The sequence below is a fragment of the Pelophylax lessonae genome (assembly GCF_965119305.1).
Source record: "Pelophylax lessonae genome assembly, chromosome: 7".
Taxonomy (NCBI): Eukaryota; Metazoa; Chordata; class Amphibia; order Anura; family Ranidae; genus Pelophylax; species Pelophylax lessonae.
In genome coordinates, this window is record NC_138774.1 from 248,571,693 (window position 1) to 248,598,471 (window position 26,779).

The window sequence follows — 26,779 nt, forward strand, 5'->3', positions numbered from 1 at the left end:
TCTGCCCGAGATACCTTTATGTCTATTATGGGTATCCTCCGTAACAATAATAAAATTTGCACTGAGGAGCTTGAGACTGCCTTGGTAGAGGCTGAGGGAGCTTATGCTGCTCAGCCTTCTCTACACACACATGCTCAATGGCTGCAAGCCCGCAGAAGTTATGAACTCCGCCTACTGCACCTTACCCAGAAACGTATGCTGTATACTTCTCAAAAACTGTTTGAACATGGTAATAAGGCAGGCTGGCTGCTGGCCTATTTGGCTCGTCCAGAGTATTCTCCCACTTCTGTCCTGAGCATTTGTGTTTCCCCGACAGAGGTGGTGGATGCTCCTTCGGCCATTCTGGATGCATTTGTCTCCTTCTTCTCTCACCTTTATACCTCCACTGCCCACTATGATGATACCTCCCTGTCTCTCTACCTCACTGACATTAACCTCCCTTCCCTGACGGCTCAAGATACCGAGGACCTCGAAGCCCCGATCAGGATAGAGGAGATAGAGTTTACAACTGGACAGATGCCCAAACACAAAACCCCTGGATCTGACGGGTTCCCCCCTGAATGGCATAATTCGTTTAAACACCTTCTTAGCCCCCATCTCCTGCACACCTTTGAAGCTGCTCTGGAGGCTGGGGTGCTTCCCCCATCAATGCGAGAGGCTTTAATTATTCTCCTTCTTAAACCCCGTAAAGATCCCCTACATTGCGATTCTTATAGACCCATTTCATTGATTAATGTAGATGTGAAGATACTTGCCAAAGTGCTGGCCAACCGTTCGAATAAGATCATCCCTTCATTGGTACAGGATGACCAGGGAGGTTTTATCCCGGGCCATTCTACCCTTATGAATATCCGCAGGTTGTTCCATAACTTTCAGTACCCACATCCTAATTCCTCGACTCGTGTTATTGTTTCTTTAGATACCTGTAAAGCATTTGACAGTGTAGAGTGGCCCTATTTATTTAAGGTTTTACAGAAATACGGGTTTGGTCCCCGCATGATTGCCTGGAATAAACTTCTCTACACCGATCCTGTCGCTAGAGTTAGGGTGAATGCTACGATCTCCCCAAAGTTCTCTATCTCTAGGGGCACGAGGCAGGGGTGTCCTTTATCCCCACTTTTGTTCGCCTTGGCCATTGAACCCCCTGGCTGTTGGTATTCGCTCAGCTCTGGATATCAGGGGTCTGGCTATCGGCTCTATTAAGAGCGGATATCCCTTTATGTTGACGATACGCTTGTCTACCTGGCGGATCCCTCTGACTATTTGCGGGCCTTTCTCATGGAGATGGAGAGCTTCGGGGACTTTTCGCGCTTTCGCATCAATTGGTCCAAATCCACTATCTTCCCTTTGGACCCTGCAGCTGAATTGGTGATTTACTCGGGTTCCAGGTGTCCCGCTCCTTTCGTTACCTCAGGGTTATTGTCCAGTTGCCGCTACATTCCTATGTGTCCAATAATCTCTGCCCTCTCATTGATCTCCTCCAACAACGTATCTCTCAGTGGATGGACCTTCCTGTCAGAATTAATAATAAATTAATAATATCTCGCTGTGCCTCCATTATGTCAGAATGTTTATACTGCTCTGAATATAACAGTGTCTATTTATGGTTAATAATAAGCAAAGATCTATGAGGAAGGAGAATCTTCTCTTATGTCCATAAATCAATATGTAGCGAATTCTTTTTATTGATTAATTTCTTTTTAAAAGCATATACCAATCTTAGTGAAAACAGTCTACAGTATGGAATATATAAGAATATTTATTCACGAGATGTGTTATCACGATAAATGATCAAACTTGAGATGACACAAAAAAATAACTTTACAAAAATATGAACTTCAAACAATAAATGCAATGGAATTGGTAGCTCAATAATGAAAGTGAAAATAAAACAAGATTACCTTTTCTCCAGGTAAAGTATAAACCTTAAATTAATGTTCTATATATAATCAGACCACAATTGTCTGCGCAATGCACAGTCTGATAGTCACTCCACTGCAGATGAAGTGAGAATAAGCCATGCAAAACGGAAGACTTAAAATCGCAAATAATGCGCTTAATCTGATATTAATAAAAATGTATAAAAACAACAATCAGCTTTTTAGAGAAAAATCTACCATGGTTTATACGGCTGGGATTGTAATCTTATTACCCTTAAATATGAAATGTAAAACATTTAAGGAAGTACATAAACAATATTGAATAATAATCAAATAAACCGCAAGGCATATTTACCATATTTAAAATGGCCGCTAGCGTAGAATGGTAGTTACCAGAGTCTTTAAGATGGCTGCATTTCCAAGATGGTGGCCAATTAGGGAGGAGTTTCGTTTGGCGTCCCTCAAAGGTTCAGATACATGATGGAGCGAAATGGAGTCTGTGTAGATGAGTCTATGCATAGCTGTAGTAGTGTGTATGTTGTAAGTGTGATGTATATTGGGCAAAATGTGATGTCATAGGGTGACACCTCTTGGTCAACCAGTATATTAAAATTAAATGATGATATCTCCATATTTAAGAGTATCATAAAATAACATAAAAAGTATCCATGCTCTCATCTATTACATGTCCATTTAATATCCACCAGGTATCTGAATAAAGAATTAATCTTGTAACACCATCTTAATATTTTTAATATATCTTATGTAATATATATTGGATTTTACTTTTTAACCCAAGACTTCAATTACCATAGTAGCATTCAGTGACCAGTGATGGCAGTATTGCATTGCTCTTTAGGTTCAGTATGTAGCAATATAGCAGCATTATTTATCTTCAAATAAACTTCGCACCTTATATTGACAGAGAGCTTACAATTCAGACTTCCTAGAGTCTAGCAAGGTCAAACAAAATTTTATGATGCTTTCTACAACTTACAAGAGCTTATTTACGGAAGCCTTACTAAACATGCAGTGATGAGTCATCAAAATCAGTAAAGTTAGAATTTAGCAAAATATGAAACAATTATAATATATAACAATTTTCTACATATCTATGTATGCTAGTTATATACATTTCATTGTTAATATTATGTTACATATAAGATTATAACATATCTGTAAATTTTATTTTTAAATGGGTTTAAGCATAAGAAATACTGACTAAGGTTTTTAGAAAATACTGAGTAAGGTTTATGATCCCACACAAACACGATTACCTTGGTATATTGTCAGCTAGTCTTTGTCTAAAGAAAGTCAACAGACTATTTATTTATTACCTTAGGTAAACACAGCATGTCTGGGTTAAACCTGTTGAATAGACACCTTTCTGTTAAAGGATATTTAACCTTTTGGTAACCTGACAAAAATGGATGTCATTGCTTCATAATTCTATACAGAACAAAATATAACATTTCATTTTCTTCTTATTAAATGTAACCTCCCCAAATAACCCTGACATATCCCCCCCCCCTTCTTCCCAGTATTTAGGTGACCAGCCTTAAAACTAACTGGAAGGAAGTTTCAGGAAAAAGAAAAATGTCCTGTCCTCTTTTCTAAGAGAGTAGTTCATATTGGGGATTGTTCATTATAACTTTCAAGCAAAGCGATGAAATGAAAAAGCAGTTCCAAGTGTCAGTTCGTAGCGACTTTGCTATTGTTAGCTATGTCACAACTGTTCCTTGTTAGTCTTTTGAATTTCAATCTCTTAGTAAAGAAACTCAAATTTCCTTGAAATCTCCAACTTCAGTTCGCAAAGTTTTGATAGATATAGAGATTAACTACTGCGATGGTATTGGCAACTACCATTCCAAATGCAGTAAAACAATGTTGGCAAACAAGAATCCGAGAAATCTCCTTGAACATGGATTGAACAATGAATGGTCTCAGCATGGTCTAGAGTGTCATACACCGAGACTGAGTTTTGCTCACATGTGCAATGCACCATTCTCACATCTCCTTCAACTGAAAACAGGAGGTAGTGCGATTCCTCTTTAATGGATTTCCTCGGATCAAATGCACAAAGATCTTCTAAAACAAATCTTCCTCTCAGTCAACAAGAATCTTGGGCGTCTCGCAACATGACTCCTGAAGAGGTACTTGATTCAACGAGGGGTTCCGTCCTGAGCCGGGCTCCAAGGAGTAAGATGACCCATCCGATTGCCGCGTATATGGTAAACATCATCGTCTGTACCAATCAACGACCTGGCATGGAAGGTTAATCTCCCTCTATTGGATGAAATATACAGTATGAATATATATTCTCATCAATTGACATTTCAATGTGAGGTTGGCAATCTAAGCCTTCTCAAAGTTCTCCTTTATTCCATTGTGGGATCAGTCTTTTATCTGACCACCATGGAAGGTGAGACTATGTATGCAACCTTTCCTAGGGGAGACTGACTTCTGGGGCTTAGCAACATGGGGATGTGTTTATCACCATGGATACCACACATTGAACAATTTAACAATAATACAATATTTTGTTTAAAATTTACCTACTACTTGGGAGGAAAAATATATTATATCTCCCCCTTTGGGGCATCAATGCAATTTATTGTATGCAACAAAACTACCTGACATTGAGGATTCATTTTTGGTTACCGTATACAACCTTTAACCTCTTGACTTCATTACGTCATTAGGGTTTGATCCTCCTCTGTATCACCGTCATTGGTGATTTTTCAAAATGTGCCCGCTTGGAGCGACCTGTTTGAGTCAGAGGGATGAAGTGACCACTGAAAAATAGGAGGGTAGTTAGTATCTAACAACCAAGATCCCTGGCAGGGATTTCAGGATCCTCAATACTGTGACCTGGGGATAAAATGGTGTTAGAACCCCTGTCTCCTATGCCTTTATTCAGTGTATCCCTCTGATTCCTGACCATTTGGGCATTTAAAGATTTTGTGGCCCTTGGCTGGCCACAGGATTTGTTCCTTAAGAGGAAATATTTTGGTTCTGGGCTGCAGCGTCCTGAGTGAACCAAGTGATCATCCGATCCAACTTGGCATCTACTCTGCTGATAATCTTTTCAGAATTGTATTATTGGCTCCGCCTCCTGCGGTGCCTATGTCTCTCGGGTTCAGACAGATTGGACAGATCCCCATCAGAACCACTTGCCCGGTTCTGGCGTGGAGTCTGGAACTTAATGTCTCCTGAGCTTCCTGATAATTTTGGGGAACCCTAAGATGGGGCAAATCCCTATTTATTTGTGGGTGTCCCCCCCTTTGTTAAGGATATTGGGCATGGCGAGGTTTCCCATCCTCAAGGGTAAATTTGGCTCTTTGGGGATGCTCCCTAGAGATTCTTTTTAACCTTGGGCCCTGTCCCCTTGGAAGGAAATCCTAAAATGGCCTCTGTCCCCCCCCCCTCCTTATTGGTGGGGTGTCCGGTGTCCTCCTTGAGGTATCCGATATAAATCTTGCTCCTTTTTTTATTTATTTATTTATTTTTTTAGTGAGAGGGTTGAGAAGAAAGATGCGTTTCTGCCACAATTTTGGTGACAGGCTCACGCCTTTCTTTGTATTCACTGGTCTGTTGGATGGAGTACAAATTGTCACTCTCTTTTACCAACCATTCCAGTGAACACCCCAACTGGTAATTCCTTGCCAAACTTATTATTATGTATGTAGGCAATGCCTCAAAGCACAGGGATTTAAATTCCCGGTGGTTGTACCCAGGCTCCTTCATTGAAGGGTGTTAGGCACTTTTGAGTACACCAAAAATTAAATGGGGCTTTGGTGCTGTGTACATTTTAAATTATAGATAGCAGCTCTAGCAGCAGTAAGGTTTTGTATGGGCCGACTTTTAAATTACATCCTTGAGGCACAACGCAGAAAGGCTGTTTTCATAGGCCTCAAGATGATCAATGATGTCTAAGGACCCTTTCTTAACAAAAATCGGGACAGTACTCTTTTTAAACATTTTTAATTCTGGAGGTGTATGGTATCTTTTTAGGGGTGCTAGTCTTTTTGCAGTGACCTTGATATGACTCATACCTATTTATGTATGGCTGCCCAATTTCTGCCCTCCTATATTAGGAATATGGCTGGGGTAGGATGTGGACTCTCTGCCTGACTCCCACCCCTTGTCTGGGTCATAACCATCAGACTGGGAGTCATATCTGGGTCTATTTAAATATTTAATTTTTAATGCAGGACTAATAAGCATTACCCTTTTGCATGGACACCATAACCTTTTGGAACTCTCCTATTTATTTACTGATGAGTTCCTGTCCTTGAACTGTTACAGTTTTTTTTTATTTTAAAATTTTCCACTGCTGGTTACTCGGCAACTTAATTTCCCACTGCTGGTTACTCTGCAACTTCCACTAGAAAACATTTTTCCTTGCTCAAAACTTCCTAATTCTTGCAGTAATCATTTACATTGCTCTTTCAAATGGTTACTTTCATTACAGCTTTCTTGATAAGACTTCTGCCACAGTTCTACTTCATTTTGCAGTTTCACGCTACATTCTCTTAACTGATGTGTCCCAATAGAGGTTACTTTCACCTGCTCAAGGAGGTTCCTTATCTCACTTCCTATTATTTGGAGTGGAGATTAGAACTTTACTAAATTCCTTTTTGCTGAGCCTTCTGGTGCAGTTCCTCACAGAGATACAGTAAGATTGGCCATGATTCTAAAAGTATGTGATCACGCTTCCTGACGTCTTTGGTGTTAGAGAAGCTATTGGTGAGTTCATACATCAGGTTTTCCTCTACCCATGTCAGATGCCCATATGTGGCCCGACTTTTTCTGAGGATTTTGGTATGACTCCAACCAGCCTTTACATATTCCACCATTTCAGACTCAGAGAGGTGTCTCTACATATTCTAGATCTGTGCCGACTCTACTGGGGCTGTGGGATTGACATCTTGCCAGAGTTAGCAGCATGAACCTTACCTTTTGTAGACATTTTTTTAAGGCATTTCTGTCAACATCACAATCAATAAAAAAAAAATGTAAAGTTATGAATTATGTCATCATGATCATAATTATGATTGGCATATGTAAGAAATTAATAATATCTCAGCAGTGCCTCCATTATGTCAGAATTAATAATAAATTAATAATATCTCGCTGTGCCTCCATTATGTCAGAATGTTTATACTGCTCTAAATATAACAGTGTCTATTTATGGTTAATAATAAGCAAAGATCTATGAGGAAGGAGAATCTTCACTTATGTCCATAAATCAATATGTAGCAAATTCTTTTTATTGATTAATTTATTTTTAAAAGCATATACCAATCTTAGTGAAACCAGTCTACAGTATGGAATATATAAGAATATTTATTCACGAGATGTGTTATCACGATAAATGATCAAACTTGAGATGACACAAAAAAATAACTTTACAAAAATATGAACTTCAAACAATAAATGCAATGGAATTGGTAGCTCAATAATGAAAGTGAAAATAAAACAAGATTACCTTTTCTCCAGGTAAAGTATAAACCTTAAATTAATGCTCTATATATAATCAGACCACAATTGTCTGTGCAATGCACAGTCTGATAGTCACTCCACTGCAGATGAAGTGAGAATAAGCCATGCAAAACGGAAGACTTAAAATCGCAAATAATGCGCTTAATCTGATATTAATAAAAATGTATAAAAACAACAATCAGCTTTTTAGCGGCTGGGATTGTAATCTTATTACCCTTAAATATGAAAATGTAAAACATTTAAGGAAGTACATAACAATATTGAATAATAATCAAATAAACAGCAAGGCATATTTACCATATTTAAAATGGCCGCTGGCTTAGAATGGTAGTTACCAGAGTCTTTAAGATGGCTGCATTTCCAAGATGGTGGCCAATTAGGGAGGAGTTTCATTTGGCGTCCCTCAAAGGTTCAGATACATGATGGAGCGAAATGGAGTCTGTGTAGATGAGTCTATGCATAGCTGTAGTAGTGTGTATGTTGTAAGTGTGATGTATATTGGGCAAAATGTGATGTCATAGGGTGACACCTCTTGGTCAACCAGTATATTAAAATTAAATGATGATATCTCCATATTTAAGAGTATCATAAAATAACATAAAAAGTATCCATGCTCTCATCTATTACATGTCCATTTAATATCCACCAGGTATCTGAATAAAGAATTAATCTTGTAACACCATCTTAATATTTTTAATATATCTTATGTAATATATATTGGATTTTACTTTTTAACCCAAGACTTCAATTACCGTAGTAGCATTCAGTGACCAGTGATGGCAGTATTGCATTGCTCTTTAGGTTCAGTATGTAGCAATATAGCAGCATTATTTATCTTCAAATAAACTTCGCACCTTATATTGACAGAGAGCTTACAATTCAGACTTCCTAGAGTCTAGCAAGGTCAAACAAAATTTTATGATGCTTTCTACAACTTACAAGAGCTTATTTACTGAAGCCTTACTAAACATGCAGTGATGAGTCATCAAAATCAGTAAAGTTAGAATTTAGCAAAATATGAAACAATTATAATATATAACAGTTTTCTACATATCTATGTATGCTAGTTATATATATTTCATTGTTAATATTATGTTACATATAAGATTATAACATATCTGTACATTTTATTTTTAAATGGGTTTAAGCATAAGAAATACTGACTAAGGTTTTTAGACAATACTGACTAAGGTTTATGATCCCACACAAACAAGATGACCTTGGTATATTGTCAGCTAGTCTTTGTCTAAAGAAAGTCAACAGACTATTTATTTATTACCTTAGGTAAACACAGCATGTCTGGGTTAAACCTGTTGAATAGACACCTTTCTGTTAAAGGATATTTAACCTTTTGGTAACCTGACAAAAATGGATGTCATTGCTTCATAATTCTATACAGAACAAAATATAACATTTCATTTTCTTCTTATTAAATTTAACCTCCCCAAATAACCCTGACATTCCTTTGAATTTGGTAGGGTGAGTTAATATGATCAAAATGATTTACCTCCCGAAACTTATGTATGTGTTGGCTAACGCTCCGTGCAAGGTCCCTAAATCCCTTTTCAGGCAGATAGACTCACTTCTGTTAACGTTCCTGTGGCATAAAAAGCCCCCTAGGATAGCTTTAGATACCCTAAAATTACCCACGCACCTGGCTGGCTTGGCCTTCCCCAATTTCTATTGCTACTACCTTGCGTCTCAGCTGGTGGTGGTCCATGATTGGTTGCATCCCTCCTTACATAACGCCTGCTCTACTACTGAGGCTGCTATCGTCGCCTCACTTGAATCTCTTCATAATATAGTGTATCTTAGGCAGGTCCCCCAGGTTCCTGGTGCCCTTATGCTCCGGACCACCTTATCCCTTTTTAAAACTGTGATACAGCGGCTTCCTGTGGATGCCTGGACCTCATCCCCTAATAACCCGCTCTGGTGCAATCCTGAACTCCCTGAACTGATGTCCCACCCATGTTGCCAGTTTTGGATAGCAAGGGGTATTAAGTATCTCAACCACTTATATACTGCCCAGGGGTTTCTAGTCCTTCCGGCAGCTCCTGGGAGAATTTGGACTACCTGCTTCGGCCTGGTTCTTTTATATCCAAGTCAGACATGCTTTGCAGGCTGTTTACTTCGCTTTCAGCTCCTTTGCGTATGTCTGCTTTGGAGAAACTACTTAGAGACCCTGGCACTACGAAGCTCATAATACTACTCTTTTTTGATGACCGATTCCAATCCTAGATTTGCAAAGGCACAGACACGTTGGGTTAATATGGGTATTGACCTTAGTGAGGATGACTGGACTGAATTTTCTACTACTTATCACAAATCTGTTATAGCCTCCAATGACCTCCTGATTCAACTAAAGGTGTTTCATCAGAGTTATTTTACTCCTGGCCGTCTGCATAAATTAGGCATGCGTCCCACCCCTGATTGTTTTCAGGGCTGTGGTCTGCCAGCCGACTTTCTTCACTGTTTTTGGTCCTGTCCAGTGGTAGCTAAATTTTGGGCTGAAATTTAATACATTCCTGTCCTCGGTTCTTGGTCTCCCTAATGTCCTTCATCCGAAGAATTGCCTGTTGGGCGTGTTCGGGGACCTGCTGGTTGCCAGACACGTCAAACGCCTACTCCGTATCCTGTATTTTTATGCTAAAAAGGCGATACTTCTGAGCTGGAAGGGTTCCGTGGGGCCTACTGTTGCTGCCTAGCTTCAATTAGTTAACAATCGTCTTCCCCTTTATAAACTTACTTTTGAGTTGCGAGGTCGTCCACACTTATTTGATAAAATATGGCTGGATATCCAGCCCACTTACTCTACCTCCTCCAAGTTCGGTGGAGACAGATTCCATCTCTGCTACTCCGTAAGGGACCACTGCTGATGTTCCATGTATTGTATAGTGTGTACTTCTATTATTGACTTGTACATGATGTAATGTTATACTGCAGTTTCTCCTACATCGCGTGTTCGAGGGGGGGGAGGGGTGTGACCGGGGAGCACCAGTGATCATGGTAATGCTTGATTGCGTTGCATTGTATTTGTTTCCCTTCTTTGCTAAGAAGGTCTTGTGTTTGTTGGTTTTCTTTATCTTTGTTTGTATGTTTTGTTCGTAAACTCAATAAAAATATCTTTAAAAAAAATAAATAAATAGGAAAGCAAAAAGGACGGGACCAGAGAAAGCACAAAGTCTGTGTATATAGCTATGTCGTTCCCTTTGTTATGTAGGGCAGGCATCACTAAATGACAGCCCGTAGTCCGTGTCCGGCCCGAGTCACTGTTCCATTCGGACCGGCCGTGGTCCTGCCATTTAGGAGCCTGACCAGCCATCCTGATAGCCTCATGCCGTCCATGCGGAGCTCTATCGGAGGCAGTACAGCTCCGGGTGGAGAGTGGGACTTTAAGTTAACTAGCAGGTGATTGGTTGCTAGCAAGTTGGTTACCTGGAAAAGTTGTGCAGATCCTGCCCTTCTTCCAGAGCTGTCCTGCTTCTGATATCAGCCTCATGCCTCCCGCCGTCCATGCAGAGCTGTCATGCTGCCAATGTCCACTCTAAACTGCTGTGAGTGCTGTGAAAGGGGGCAGAGGACAGGAATCTGAAGATGGGGGAGCTGAGGACAGGAATGTAAAGGGGTACTAGGGGTGAAGACAGGAATGTAAAGGGGCACTGGGGGTGAGGACAGGAATGTAAAGGGGTACTGGGGGGACAGGAATGTAAAAGGGGTACTGGGGGTGAGGACAAGAATGTAAAGGGGTACTTGGGGACAGGGGTACTAGGGGTAAGGACAGGAATGTAAAGGGGTACTGGGGGTGAGGACAGGAATGTAAAGAGTACTGGAGGACAGGGATGTAAAGGGGTACTGGGGGACAGGAATGTAAAGGGGTACTGGGGGACAGGAATGTAAAGGGGTAGTGGAGGACAGGATTGTAAAGGGGTACTGGGGGACAGGAATGTAAAGGGGTAGTGGAGGACAGGATTGTAAACGGGTACTGGGGGACAGGAATGTAAAGGGGTAGTGGGAGACAGGACTGTAAAGGGGTAGTGGGGGATAGGAATGTAAAGGGATAGTGGGGGACAGGAATGTAAAGGGGAACAGGGGAACAGGAATATAAAGGGGTAGTGGAGACAGGAATGTAAAGGGGTAGTGGGGGGCAGGAATGTAAAGGGGTAGTGGGGGGCAGGAATGTAAAGGGGTAGTGGGGGGCAGGAATGTAAAGGGGTAGTGGGGGGCAGGAATGTAAAGGGGTAGTGGGGGACAGGAATGTAAAGGGATAGTGGGGGGACAGGAATGTAAAGGGGTAGTAGGGGACAGGAATGTAAAGGGTTAGTGGGGGACAGGAAAGTAAATGGGTCGGGGGGAGTGAGGACAAGAATGTGAAGGCGGAAGGGAGGTGATATAAAGAGGCTGAGGACAGAAATGTGAAGGAGGAGAGTCGTGATATAAAGGGACATAAGGATGGGGGGGTTGACGATAGGGGTGTTAGAGGAAGGGGGTGATATGAAGACGAGCTGAGGATAGTAATGTGAAGGGGGGTTGTTATGTGCAGGGAGGACTGAAAACATTGTTGTAATGACAGGACTGTGATGTGCATGATATGTTTTGTACCTCCAACTAGGTCCCAATTGAACTATTCTACATCATCTAAATATTCGAACCCACAACTTGAGAGACGTGAGACCAAAGTCATCTACCGTCAGTTGTTTCTCTTACATCAACCCCTGAATCTGACTACTTAATCTCAAAGTTAAAACCACCTATTGATATAACCAGAAACAGCCCTATTCCCCTACATCAGGGGTATTGAATTAAAATTCACTGAGGTCCAGTCACTAAAGTTTTCTTCCAGCAGGGGTCCGAATCGTATGTTTGATTCCTAATGGAACCTTGAAGCATTGGCAAACACTGCACGTTTTCATGAGTGCCAAACCAGCTTGGTGCAGCGCAATTTAAAAGGGTCAGGGACTACTTTTTGTATGTTTCTGCATGTAAGACAGCCCATTGAAATGAATGGGCTGCCTAAATGCAGAACACAGGTATCAATGTTATAAAGCTAGCCATAAATGGCCGACACTTTCTTCTGTATCCTGTGAATGCCTAATGTACCTCCAGCCACAGAATACAAGTTCTTTGCTGTCAGGTGAACGCCTGTTGGCTAATTTTTGGGGCCTGTACTGGCCGACACTTCTTTTTCCTGTGAATGCCTAATTTTTCAGACTGGAATTGAAAATCAATGGGTCTGTAAACGTTCCGCTAAATTGTGGAATGGATGTGGACCCATTTTACAGATGTGTGAATTGACCCTATATGTATTTGACATGTATTTACTGGCTGCTGCAGTTCTGGCTGATTTAGGCCGAGCTATTACACTAAAACCGAGCAATATTACAAAAAAACAAAATACACGTTATAACTGTATAAACGATTTATATAACTTATGAAAAAAAAAAAAAACAATTATGGCAACTTTTCCAATAGCAGGATCATCTCCTGCACCCCCTTCATAGCCTGGTGTTGCCTCTCCTCCATGGCCTTCATGCGCTCCTGAATTGACGAAATTTCACAGATAAAAAAAGAATGCTTGTCGATCGCAGATTCGCTTAATACTTCTGGTATGTCAGTGTCCATGTTGTGGGACTATGTGTGCACAGCTAGCAAATATTTTGTGGCTGCAAATATGACCTGGAGGTTTTTCATGTACGCCTGCCATTAAAAAGAATGGGACCTGCCGCGAACCTGCGGTTTGAGAACATTTGAGCGATCGCATTCGCGATGCATCCCATCAGATGTTCTTCCATCACCAATAGTATTTTGATTCAAGCTGATGTCAGCTCCTAATATATACTGCATGGCCAAAGAAAAGTCATGATAGGGACCCCAGGGGTTTGAGATTCTGGAAATTGAAAGGGTTAAAAGACATTGGAGAGGGGGGGGGGGTAATTTTATCTGTCACCTTAGCCAGAGAGAATATTTCTGAATTTTTTAAACTAAAGTTATGACACCTGGAGGCTTAAATGTAGATTTTGATTTAAATTGCTTTATTTCTGATAGATAAAATTGTTCCTGTTAATTATTTCTATATTAACTTCTGTGTAAGCAGTGTATAATTATTATTTATTTGTTTTAGTCTTTTGTTTTTTTGGATTACTTATGAGGATTGTAAAGGATGTCAGCGGTTGTGTTTTTAATTGTGTATTGTGTTGAGGAAGTTTATATTTGACTTCAAAAGAAACGCCACACAATTCTCCTGCACTTGAGGATAGCCCCCAAAAAAGGCTTTTGCTCTAAGATCTCTGTCCAAGCTGATCCAGATAAATGCCGCCTTACTGATCGCGTGAACCGAACAGTTTGTTGTTTACCGGGCGCCCGAGTTCGGCACATCGCAGATCTGGCAGACAGATTGTTGGGCGGGGCTGGGGATGACCCAGCGGTCATGGTGCATGTGGGCACTAATGACAAAGTTAAAGGTAGGTGGAGGATCCTTAAGAACGATTTCAGGGACTTAGGTAATAGATTGAGGAAAAGGACCTCCAAGGTGGTTTTCTCTGAAATACTGCCTGTACCTCGAGCCACACAGGAGAGGCAGAAGGAGCTTAGGGAAGTTAACAAGTGGCTGAGGAATTGGTGTAGGAAGGAGGGGTTTGGGTTCCTGGAGAACTGGGCTGACTTCTCAGTCGGCTACCGGCTCTTTAGTAAGGATGGGCTGCACCTTAATGGGGACGGTACAGCTCTTTTGGGGAGAAAGATGGCCACCGAGTTGGAGGGGCTTTTAAACTAGGAGACGGGGGGGAGGGCTCAGAAATAGAATCAGTCAGGAGGGAGCAGAGGACTGAAGGCAGTTGTAGGGTCAATAGCGACAGTAGGTCAACAACATCAATTGGCGGGTCTGTGCGGGAGAACAGCAGACCAAACAGAAATAAACAAAACCGCCAATCACGTTTAACTTCCGTAAAACTAAGAGGGGTATATGCTAATGCCAGGAGCCTAGCTAATAAGATGGATGAGTTGGACATGTTAGTACATGAGGAGGACATAGACCTTGTGGGAATAACGGAGACTTGGTTCGACCCCTCACATGACTGGCTGGCCAATATCCAAGGGTATTCGGTGTACCGGAAGGACAGGGTTGGTAAAAGAGGGGGAGGGGTATGTCTCTATGTCAAGAACAATATAAAGGTGCTAGAAAGGAGTGACATTACGGATGGGATGAGCATGGATTTAGAATCTGTGTGGGTTGAACTCGATAGGGAAGAAGATAAGGGAAAAGTAGTTGTGGGGGTTTGCTATAGGCCACCTAACCAAGGGGAGGAGGTAGAGCTGGAATTTTTAGCACTAATAGGTAAAGCGGCAAAACTAGGATCAGTCATCATATTGGGGGACTTCAATTATCCCGACATTGACTGGGAAGAGGGGACTGCACACTCGCATAAGGCCCGGCTATTCACGGAAACCTTACAGGATAACTACATGTCGCAGTTGGTGGATTCCCCTACTAGAGAGAATGCTATCCTGGATCTATTGATCACTAATGACCCAGACATAATCTCGGAGGTAGGAGTCCAGGACAACCTGGGCTCTAGCGATCACAGGATGATCACATTTAGTATAAATAACAATATAAAAAGGCAAGTGGGGAACATAAGAACCCTAAACTTCAGAAGGGCAGACTTTCCAAAATTGTACTCATTGATGGAAAGGGTAAACTGGGACCAAACCCTGGGATCACTGACCACAGAGGAAAAATGGGAATGCTTTAGAACAATATTAAGCAAAGGCATCTTGCAGTGCATTCCTATGGGGAATAAATTTAGAAGAGACAAAGCCAAACCTGGCTGGCTAAACCGTAGCGTTAAAAAACTTATTAGGGGAAAAAAATTGGCCTTCAAGAAATATAAATCAGAGGGCACCGTATCGGCCTTCCAGCAATACAAGGAGGAAAATAAGAAGTGTAAACACGAAATCAAGATGGCTAAAATCAACTTTGAGAGACAAATAGCGGAGGATAGTAAAAAAAACCCAAAGAAATTCTTTAAATATATCAACAGCAAAAAAACTAGGGCAGAGCATATTGCACACATAATTAGCGATGATGGGAGGATGGTTACAGAGGACACTGAAAAAGCAACCGTGCTGAATTCTTTTTTCTCGTCAGTCTTTACGCAGGAAAAGGAAGGGTACACTGACCATGACTGTATGGTAAGTAGTAATACACAGGACTTGCCACTATGGCTAACAGAGGGGGAAATCAGGGAAAGACTGGATAAACTTAACACAAACAAATCACCAGGCCCGGATGGCGTACATCCGAGAGTGCTCAAGGAACTCAGTATGGTTATATCTAGACCACTGTTCCTGATCTTTGCTGACAGTATTAGGACAGGAGATGTACCAGGGGATTGGAGGAAGGCTAACGTGATTCCGATATTCAAAAAGGGCCAGAGACATATCCCGGGAAATTATAGGCCTGTCAGTCTGACATCAATAATATGTAAACTTTTGGAGGGGATGATAAGGGACTATATCGTAGAGTATGCTAAAGACAACAACATCATCAGTAGTAACCAGCACGGGTTTACAAATGGGCGATCTTGTCAAACCAATCTCTTAGCATTCTACGAGGAAGTGAGCTGTGAGCTAGATAGGGGGAGACCAGTGGATGTGGTGTACTTGGATTTCGCTAAGGCGTTTGATACAGTTCCCCACAAGCGCTTAATTTATAAAATAAGGTCTGCAGGTATCGACAGCAGGGTTTGCTCTTGGATACGGAATTGGCTAAAAGGCCGTGTCCAAAGGGTAGTAATAAACAGCGCATACTCAGACTGGTCTGAGGTAGTAAGCGGGGTGCCCCAGGGCTCAGTCCTGGGACCAACCTTGTTCTATTTATTATTAAACAGCATTGAGGACGGGATCAGTAGTTCGTTATCAGTTTTTGCAGATGACACAAAATTGGCCAGGGCAATAACTGCACAGCATATCCTACAGAATGACCTGGACAAAATTACGGAGTGGGCAACGACATGGCAAATGAGGTTTAATGTGGAGAAGTGTAAGGTTTTGCACTTGGGGACCAAAAACATAAAAACACAATACACGTTAGGAGGGGAACCCTTGGGGGAATCAAAAATGGAGAAGGATCTGGGAGTCTTAGTTGATGATAGATTAGGCAACAGCATGCAATGCCAAGCGGCAGCTTCCAAAGCCAACAGAATATTAGCATGCATAAAGAAAGGGATGTATTCCAGAGATAAGACTATAATCCTTCCACTTTATAAAACTCTGGTCCGACCGCATCTGGAGTATTCTGTCCAGTTCTGGTCGCCAGTCCTCAGGAGGGATGTGTTGGAGCTGGAGAAAGTCCAGAGAAGGGCAACTAAACTGATTAGGGGGTTGGAGGACCTTACCTATGAAGAGCGGCTGCAATCGCTCGATTTATTTTCCCTGGAGAAAAGACGTCTGAGAGGGGACATGATAGCAATTTATAAATATCTTAATGGGGATCTCAGCTTAGAAGAAAAGCTGTTCATTCGAAGGAATTGCATGAGGACTCGAGGACATACAATGCGATTAGAGGAGAAGCGTTTTAACCTCAGGCAACGTGGGGGGTTCTTTACTGTTAGGGCTACAAGATTGTGGAATTGTCTACCACAAGAGGTGGTTTCTGCGGGTAGTATGGTGACTTTCAAAAGACTCTTAGACTTACATCTCAAGGATCAGGAGATTGAGGGCTATGTTAGATGATTACAGTCACACACACCTACACAGGTTGAACTGGATGGACTATTGTCTTTATTCAACCTCACCTACTATGTAACTATGTAACTACTGCCCTCAAAAGACTGGGGAAGTCTGAATAACTGGAAACAAAGGGCGCACTGGCCTAGTGCATTATCCTTAGGGAACGCTCGTTCCCTAAGAAGTCCGCACGTGTGACCGGCGGACCCGATGTCTCGCGATCTCCCCGTAGAGAGGAAGAAAGGCAGGCGGCTAATGTAAACAAAGCTGCCTGTCTAAAAAGAAGGGGAAGTGATTGGCGCTGCCGGATGTAGGGTATGGGGTAAATAAATGGAGTGTCTTATCTAGTGATGATGGGTCTCTGTTAATGTGTAAAATCAACCCGTATGAAGCAGGTGGTGGTGGATTTCAAAATATATAAATATATAAAAAATTAAAAACTAAAATGAAATCTTATATATGGCATATATACTAGCAATGAGCATATACCGTGCCTGTGTACAAATGCTGCTGTAAACAAAAGTGACCAAAAATTGAAAAGTGCTAAGTGCAGCAGGTGTGCTCACCCAGGGTTTATGTGTAAATTAGTGAAAAAATATATATATGTGTCCGTGATTGTACATAAATATGTGCAAGCTGCAAAATGGGCTAAAATTATAAGCAAATATATATGTGACAATAGATGCCTAATAAAATGTCGTGCAATGTGTAATGATAAATTAATAAATAATTGATAAAGTGTACAAATACACGTATAAATCTAGTGTACAAATATAAATATACCCCGCATATAAATATAAGTATATATCAAAAAATGCAATCCAGCACTAAATATATGCAAATACAGCAAAAATGAATAAATATGTGCAAATCCAACATGCAAATTCATCAATATAAATAAATATATGTATATATAAAAGTCCAACAATAAATATGTGCCGATCCAACAATCAGAGAAATGTGCAAACACAGATTAGTGCAGAAAGTGTCCAGCCACTCTTAGTGGTGCAAAGTCCATACAAAAATATTAAGGTGCTCTTTATAATAGCCCGGAGTGCCGTAAGTGGGCAAAAAGTAAGGTGCTCCCCCTCTCCTGAGGTCCTACGCTTACCAGAATCAAATACCCCTACAGGGGTGGATCGCGGATCGATATTGGGGATCGCTCCCATACACCAGCAATCCTATCTCTATTCCTGTTAATGGAATGATAGTAGCGCTGAAACACTATATAAGAGGCTGCTTTTCTCATATCACCGGGAAGAGGATGCATGAAGGTGGAGGCTGATGTGAGGGGACCAGAGCCGTAAGACTGTCACCAACCTGACAGAAAGAGTCCCCTGGAGGGTCTTGACAAATCCTAGAACCAGCTGTATGCTCAAACCTTCCATTTTTCTTATGGACTGCAAGAAGTACAGAAATCCAGCAGGAAGAGTGAAGCTTCTTGCAGTGTTCATAACAGGGGACTGGTACTAGACTCAGTGAAAGGAGTAGTATGTAAAGCCATTGGATTTGGGAGACATTGGCAGAAAAAGGGACACTATACTGGATTGGGAACCATCTCTTGCTTGATTCAACCTATCCTATGGTGACATGTGGATTTGTGATCATTATGCGAGTGGTGCTCACTTATGAGAGTAGGTGAGCATATCTATCCGGTGAGTGGCCATTTCTTACTGTCCCCCTGCACTTGGTGGTGGATTTGTGGTGACCCGACCAGATTACACGGGAGTTTTGCAATACTTACCCAACAACTACCGTCAATAACATTGGACTTTCATGTTTATTGAAGATCTGGAAGGAGGATTGATGTTTATATTCACCCGTTAATAGACTTATGGTATTAGTTAATTAAAGACTGTGAGGACTAAGTTTTTACCACACTGTTATTTTAGTGGACATCCACTGTCTATTTCAGGAACTCTTATATAGTGTTTCAGCGCTACTATCATTCCATTAACATTGTTACCAAATATTTATATTTGTTCAAGTAGCAGCTTCAGGGTTATCATTTTATTTCCAGCAGGTGCTGGTGCATCCTAAAGCGCGGAGATAGTCACACAGTTTGGGCGGTTACTGAGGATTATTATTTTATCTATCTCTATTCCTGTTCGTCCTCTCCCAGTCAGCTCGGTCATTCCAAATCACTATGGAGAGACAATATTTCTGAATTTTTGAAACTAAAGTTATGACACCTGGAGGCTTAAATGTAGATTTTGATTTAAATTGCTTTATTTCTGATAGATAAAATTGTTCCTGTTTTTTATTTATACAGTATATTAACTTCTGTGTAAGCAGTGTATAATGATTATTTATTTGTTTTAGTCTTTTGTTTTTTTGGATTACTTATGAGGATTGTAAAGGATGTCAGCGGTTGTGTTTTTAATTGTGTATTTTAGGTTGAGGAAGTGTATATTTGACTTCAAAAGAAACACCACACAATTCTCCTGCACTTGAGGATAGCCCCCAAAAAAGGCTTTTGCTCTAAGATCTCTGTCCAAGCTGATTCGGATAAATGCCGCCTTGCTGCCCTCAAAAGACTGGAGAAGTCTGAATAACTGGAAACAAAGGGCGCACTGGCCTAGTGCATTATCCTTAGGGAACGCTCGTTCCCTAAGAAGTCCGCGCGTGTGACCGGCGGACCCGATGTCTCGCGATCTCCCCGTAGAGAGGGAGAAAGGCAGGCGGCTAATGTAAGCAAAGCCGCCTGTCATTCTCCCCGGTGTAAGAACAGAGATCATACGGTCCTGCTATGTAGGATCGTATGTCTCTGTTGTTACACCACTAGCCACACCCCTTTACAGTTAGAACCACGCCCCTAGGGAAACACATAACCCCTTGATCACTAATAAAGTTAACCCCTTCCCTCCCAGTGTCATATTTACAGTAACAGTGCATAGGTATAGCACTGATTACTGTAGTAATTTCACTGGTAAACCCAAAAATGTCAGTCAAGGGTTCGATCTGTCCGCCGCAATGTCGCAGTCCCGCAAAAAAAAAAAAAAAAAAAAAAAAAAAAAAAAAAATCGCAGATCGCCGCCATTACTCGTTAAAAAAAAAACCCACCAAAAATGACAGAAATCTTTCCCTTAGTTTGTACTACTAGTAAACGCAACAACTTTTGCGCAAAACAATCAAAATACGCTTATTGCGATTTTTTTTTACCAAACATATGTAGCAGAAAACAAATTGGCCAAAAATGTTAAAAAAATTTTGATTTTTACATTTTTTGGGGGATTTCATATAAAAAAAATGTGAAAAATATTATTTTTTCAAAATTTACGCTATTTTTTTGTTTATAGCACAAAAAGTAAAAATCGCACAGGTGATCAAATACCACCAAAAGAAAGCTCTGTTTGTGGGGAAAAAAGGACGTCAATTTCATTTGGGTACAGCGTCGCACGACCGCGCAATTGTACGTTAAAATCATGCAGTGCCGAATCGCAAAATAGGGCCTGGTCAGGAAGGGGGTAAAATCTTCCGGGGCTTAAGTGGTTAAACTGAACCACAGAAACTGACGCGTTTTGAGATCCTGCCTCTTCTAGACCCAGAGGGACCTCGAAATGTGTCAGACAGTTTCTGTGGACGTTTTCATCCATGATGTGATACTGTGGACACTACAGCCATTTTAATGTGATATGCCTGTATCAAGCATTTGTTTGCGTGTACCTTTCTTTTATTAAATTAACAACATGGCTGTAGTGTCCACAGTATCACATCATGGATGAAAACATCTACAGAAACTGGCTGACACGTTTCAAGGTCCCTCTGGGTTTAGAAGAGGCAGGACCTCGAAACGTGTCAGCAAGTTTCTGTGGACGTTTTCATCCATGATGTGATTTTGTGGACACTACAGTCATTTTAATGTGATATACCTGTATCAAGCATTTGTTTGCGAGTACCTTTCTTTTGTTAAATTAGCAATCTTTTTATCAAGGATAATGCACTAGGCCATTGCACTCTCTGTTTCTTGTTTCCAGTTTATATTTGACCCATACCTTTATTATGCTTGGAATTTAATATATGTTTTTTTAAATAAAATAAAATTTTATTGAGTGGCTTATGTTTCTGGATGCTTGAGGCAATTTTTGTGAAGTCCCCACTTACTTTTTTTAGGTTTCATTTATATTATGAGTGAGTGGACTTTAATGCTCATGTCCCCTGTGCTGTGATCATTTCGTTCATCAGCCGTATATTTCCAGCATTGATGACCGTCATGGCAACAGGCTTCTTATAAGACAGGTCGGGTGATGCCATAGCCCTATTGGACGTAACGGGTATGGGGGAGGAGCTACACTTGGGTGACGTCACCCGCTGCCATCCTGTGAGACGGACTTCACATTGTTTCATGCCTTAAGAGCCTTTTATGATCATTTTAACTGGGAGTGGGAATTGTTGTGTTTAATAAAGCCTGGTTTCGTTCAGAGCACATAGATCTTTCTTTATTTACATGTGCCTGTGGGATCCTTGGGAGATTGTTGTCTGCTGCATTGGTTATTTTTTTACCCTTAAGGGGACATGTGTGGGAAACTGCCCCAAAATAGTAAAAAGAAATGATTCAATTTAGCTGTATATTTGTTGCTACTACCATAATCTTCCACTAAAGAAAACCCCAAAATAAATTCTTCTGCTCCTGACGATCGCAGCGATACCACATGTATGTTGTTTGTACCTGTAGCACAGCCCAAAAACAATAGTGCACTATTTTTTATCCTACCTAAAACACACTGACACTAAGCCTGTGTTCACACTGGAGCGGCTTCAAAGTTGCCCGACTCTGAAGCTGCCCCATGCAGCGCGACTTCAGCGGGGCTTGCATACGACTTCTCTAATAGAAGTCAATGCAATTGGCCCCCAAAGTAGTGCAGGAACCTTTTTCTAAGTTGGAGCGACTTGAGTTGCTCCGATTAGAACGGTTCCATTGCACTAAATGGAGCGCGACTTGTGAGGCGGCTAAGTCGCCTGACAAGTTGCCCCAGTGTGAACCGGGACTAAGACCCGGTTCACACTACTCCGAATTGGGACACGACTTGTGCCACCTCAAGTCGCCCCAAGTTGCTTGTCATTACAAATTCCATGTAAATGAATGCGAGATGTCTTAATATGCACTACTGAAGTCGTTCCGACTTCAGAAAAGGTTCCTGTACTACTTCAAGGCGAAGCTGTATCCGACTTGTGCACATAGACTTCAATGGGAGTCGCCTCTAAGTCGGATCCTTATCTATTTTCAAGCGACTGTGATCAGACTTTCCAGGAAGAAGAAAAAGATTCCCCAGGCATTCCCCACACAGACAAAGTCACCTATCATTTAAGTCTCTTCAAAGTAGTGCACAAGTCGCGCTAAAAAGTCGCTCCTTCATGGGGCGACTTTCTGGTCGCAGTAGTGTGAACCGGCTCTTAGGGGTTTATTTACTAAAGCTAGAGAAAGCAACATTTGTTACAGTTCTGCAGAGAATCCAATCAGCTTCTAGCCTCAGCTTGTTAAGCTTTAGCAATAAAACCTGGAAGCCCATTGGTTTCTCTGTAGAATTGTAAATAATTTTGCTCTCTCTAGCTTTAGTAAACAGACCTCTAACTGACAGTGATACTTATTAAAAAAATAAATAAATCCTGGCCAAAAAAAAAAAAAACTCTGACCTTGACCTGAACACTAACCCTGGAACTGGCCTAGATCAAATCTCGACTGAGATATTTTGTTTGTATTTTTTTAATTATTTAGTTTTTATAATTTTTTTTTTACACACACATTTATTTATTCTTTTTACTCTGCATATGATATATCTCTCTCCTGTATTCACAAAGAAAAAACACAGGGCGGAATTCACGGTCAGACTTCACCATGGGGCGGACTTCACCAATCAGAGTTTATCACAGCAATCAGGTGACCCAGAATCGGAAGTTCCCGATCATTAGTACGGGGCCAGGGCTCTCTGTGAGTCCCCCGTCTCTGTGCTGGGAGTGCGGCGTGCTCCCAGCACAAAGCGAGATATGCAAATATGCATCCCCACAGAAAAAAAGACCAGTGCAGTGGTTCCGCATATTTGTTAGGTCAGCTTGAAGGGGTTAATATTACTAGTATTTTTGACAAGTTCCAAAAAAGTTATTGAAATATATATAGCTATGCAGATATTACTGTGCTTTTCAGGGCAGGAAGGAACTCTCTTCCCTACTTCCCTCATTATAAACCGCAGCCTCCCTTGACTTTTTAACGCATTGTTTTCCATTATGTGACCATGCTGTTAGGTTAATTGACTCGTGTCTAAATTGGCACTAGTATGTGCGAGCATGTGTGTATGCATGTTAGATCGGGGGCCTAGGACTGTAAACTCCTTCAGGGCTAGAACTGATGTGAATGTACAGTATGTAAAGCACTGCATACATTTTCGGTGCAATATAAATACCTGTAAAGTAAATAAAATGTCTTAAGCATTAATTATATATTGTAAACTGAACTACAGACCTTTGAAATGCCGTCAGTATTTGACTGATGCAAATCTATTCAGATCCCTCCTTTATAAAATATTTGGATATATATTGTGGGAGATTATCTCACAGGGATCACCTTTCACAGGAAAGTAAGGCCAGCACGCAGGTAGTTTCTTTAAAGTCTGGTGGATTGCCAGCTTTATTTCAGCAGATGTTTGCAAATATACAAAAACAACAAAACAATAAAATAAATCCTTGCTGTCCGGCGCTAAACTAAACAACGGTTTTCCTCACTATACAGTGTGGGGCTGGTCCCCATCACCCACAAAAACACATAGCAAAGCAAACCTGTTCTTTTGAAAGTCCAAACAGAGCTCCTCTCTCAGATTCCCTTCCGAGTCTCAGGCCAGAGCATTTCTGTGCTCTTTTCCTGTTAATTTAAAGTCCACCTGAGCATGGACTCAGGTAACTTACAATCTCTGGACCGGAACCTAGCCTGCCACAGAGGCTGGAAAAACCCGGGCCGGATTCCGGTTCAGTCTCTCACCACAGATTGTATGCGATCTCACCTCGCATACCGTCACAATATATATATATATAATGGTAAGACAAAGTCTGTCTTGTTTTTTATTGTGTTTTTTTAATATACCTGAATCAATTAAATCAACTGTTTTTTTTTTATATTACAGGTTAAGTTCAGTGAACTTACAATTGATATGTTTAGAATGTTACAAGCTCTGGAGCGGGAACCAATGAATCTCACCTCTCAGATGAATAAGCCTGGATTACAGGTATTCAATTATAGTTCTATACTGCTGGATGGGTAAATATTTAGTCTAATTTATTTAAGAAATGCATGGAGTGTGGTGCTTCTGCAACTGTATGATTTCTAATATAATTTACTACAGTATTTATTGTAGGACACAACTTAGTCTGTCCCTCTATTGGTGAATTTGCTACCACCTGCAGGTGGTTTGGACACAATATAATTTTAAAAGCAATTTGGGTCACTACCCTCTAGTGGTTTCACCTCTGCACTTTCTCTAGAGCTCAATTTAGCTTAGTGTTCAGAGGATGTCTGTCGGATGTATGCCATCTGAATTTTAGACTTGTCTTTAGAAGACTATTCTGTCAAGATAATGTTGGCGGTTTCATTCCAAAATTCTAGTTCCTGGATTGTCTCTCCTCCAGACAAGCGCAGTGTCTTCCCAAATCAGACTAAATCTGATGCTTCACTTTGTCATTGTAGCAGCCTCTCTGGGGACAGTGTACTACACTGTGTGGCTGCTGCTTGTATGGCGTAAAGACCTGTAAATTCACTGAAACTGTCCTTCCCCGATCCCAAGGCCAAACTGGAGCTGCAATTACTGGCTGGCTCTGAAGACTTGCTGGTTTGTAATATATCAAAATAAAGGCAGCACTTCTAATTTACCAAAAATATAAGACAATCTGAATATATACAATCAAATACATAAAGTAAATCAATACAAATTATCATATATAATAAACAAAAAATGGAAATACCCATGCAAGTAAATAAATACATTTTAGTGGTAAATGTAAATTAATGGTTTTGAACAAATCACGCAAATTGTTGAAAATTCCTTAATAGAATATCCACCAGTGCAGCCCTCTTCCTATGGGAATTTAATTCACCAGAGGAATTGACCACCAAGTTATAGACCGGTCATTTACTTTACATAATATATATCAAAATAGTAATCCAGAATACAATTCTGAGTCAGTGAATAGATAAAAACCAATTTATCAGAGTGCATATGCTGCAGTAAACAATGATCAGCGTAAAAAATGCCAAGGTAATCTCGCTCACAGATGTACATAGTGCTAGTGGCTTCCTCTTAGTGTGTATGAAGATGTCAGCAGTCCCCACACTGCATTTTTCATCATTCTAGAGTAATCAACACAGAATTCTGTCTTCTCATCCTGAAAAAATATATACTTCAATCACTAAAGATTGTCTCCATCAATTGTGCAGCTATGCCAGTTCTGAATTAAACAAGATGGATCTGGTATCCATATCTGGTGCACTTGATTGCAGATGCCCCATACTACTTGCATAGTAGCTAAACATTCTGCCCCAGGGCCGGATTCTCCATCCTACTTTAAATTGCTGTCCTTAATAGAAAATGCCTTTCATGCAGCCGGCTAACTGCATCTGGATTTTGGCTTTGGGCCACAGGGCCTTCTGGATACAAAAGGGCTGTGATGATCGCTTCCTGAAATTTTAGGAAGCCTAAAAGTCATTCCAGGACTTTGTAAATTACCCACAATATTTTATTTAGCCAATTGAAATAAATATATTCTTTTTTGCACCAGTGTCTAACTCTGCAGGAAACTAAATACGGCTTCATTATTTGGTCATTGAAGTCTACACCTCCCATATTTAGATTATAGTCATGGATGCAAAGAGGCTTTTTAACGACACCAGACGCCGTGTTAATTTGGACTGTCATGTGTGTATGTGTGTGTATGGAAGACAGGATGAATACATCACATTTGTCTTTCCAATTAGTAGTTCCATCTAGTAGTTCTTTATTGTGCACGCAGACTTTCTCCTCCTTTCCAAGTAGGGTATTAACAAGCCATTGGGGAACGGCTACTATGGGCTCTACATGCCTGTGCTGGAATTCTTTGTAGCTGTGGTTGCATTGCGCTATGAGTGCTAGCCACCTCGCCAGCTTGTGTAAATAACAAAAAGCAGAGCGCCTCTAAGTGTTATCAGTTTAATTAAAAGGGTAAAGCATGTACAGGAAAACTGCTCACATTTAAAACCGTATAAAATAGCTCATCTGTTAGGTGGTCTGCAGGAACACAGGGGTCCACGACTGGATGTTTGTGGCTCCAAGAGGTGGTGCAGGGGATGGTGAAGGAGGGAGATGTCTGGAGAGCCAAGAGACCAGATAGTAGGATGGCCAGCAGGGAGACACCCGGTGATGTGCCTTGAGAAAGGAGTGCGCGCGCCCTGTGAGGCTACTGTGCACGCTCGGAAACGCGTTGTGCGATTGGCTGCTGGATCTGTCACGCTGGGCTCCCCTATCTGTTGGCGCCGGATGTACTGAGGAGCAGGGCGCCTTTCTGAAGCCGACAGCCATTCTACCTAACGGTCTCTTGGCTCACCAGGTGTCTCCCTGAGGAACAGAACACCTTTCTGAAGCTGCTGGCCATGCTCCTATCTGGTTTCTTGGCTCTCCAGACATCTCCCTCCTTCACCCATCCCCTGCACCACC

At 41.2% G+C, this 26,779-nt stretch overlaps 1 protein-coding gene across 2 annotated transcripts in view; it reads left to right on the forward strand.

Annotated features, from left to right (window-relative positions):
* The window catches only part of SCAI (suppressor of cancer cell invasion), a 630,428-nt gene that overhangs the window by 333,860 nt on the left and 269,789 nt on the right, over nt 1-26,779 (forward strand). For both annotated transcript variants that reach the window (XM_082262618.1, XM_082262619.1), the window contains exon 10: nt 24,221-24,322. In XM_082262618.1, the coding sequence (XP_082118744.1) occupies nt 24,221-24,322 (102 nt within the window). The remainder of the gene's footprint in view (nt 1-24,220; nt 24,323-26,779) is intronic.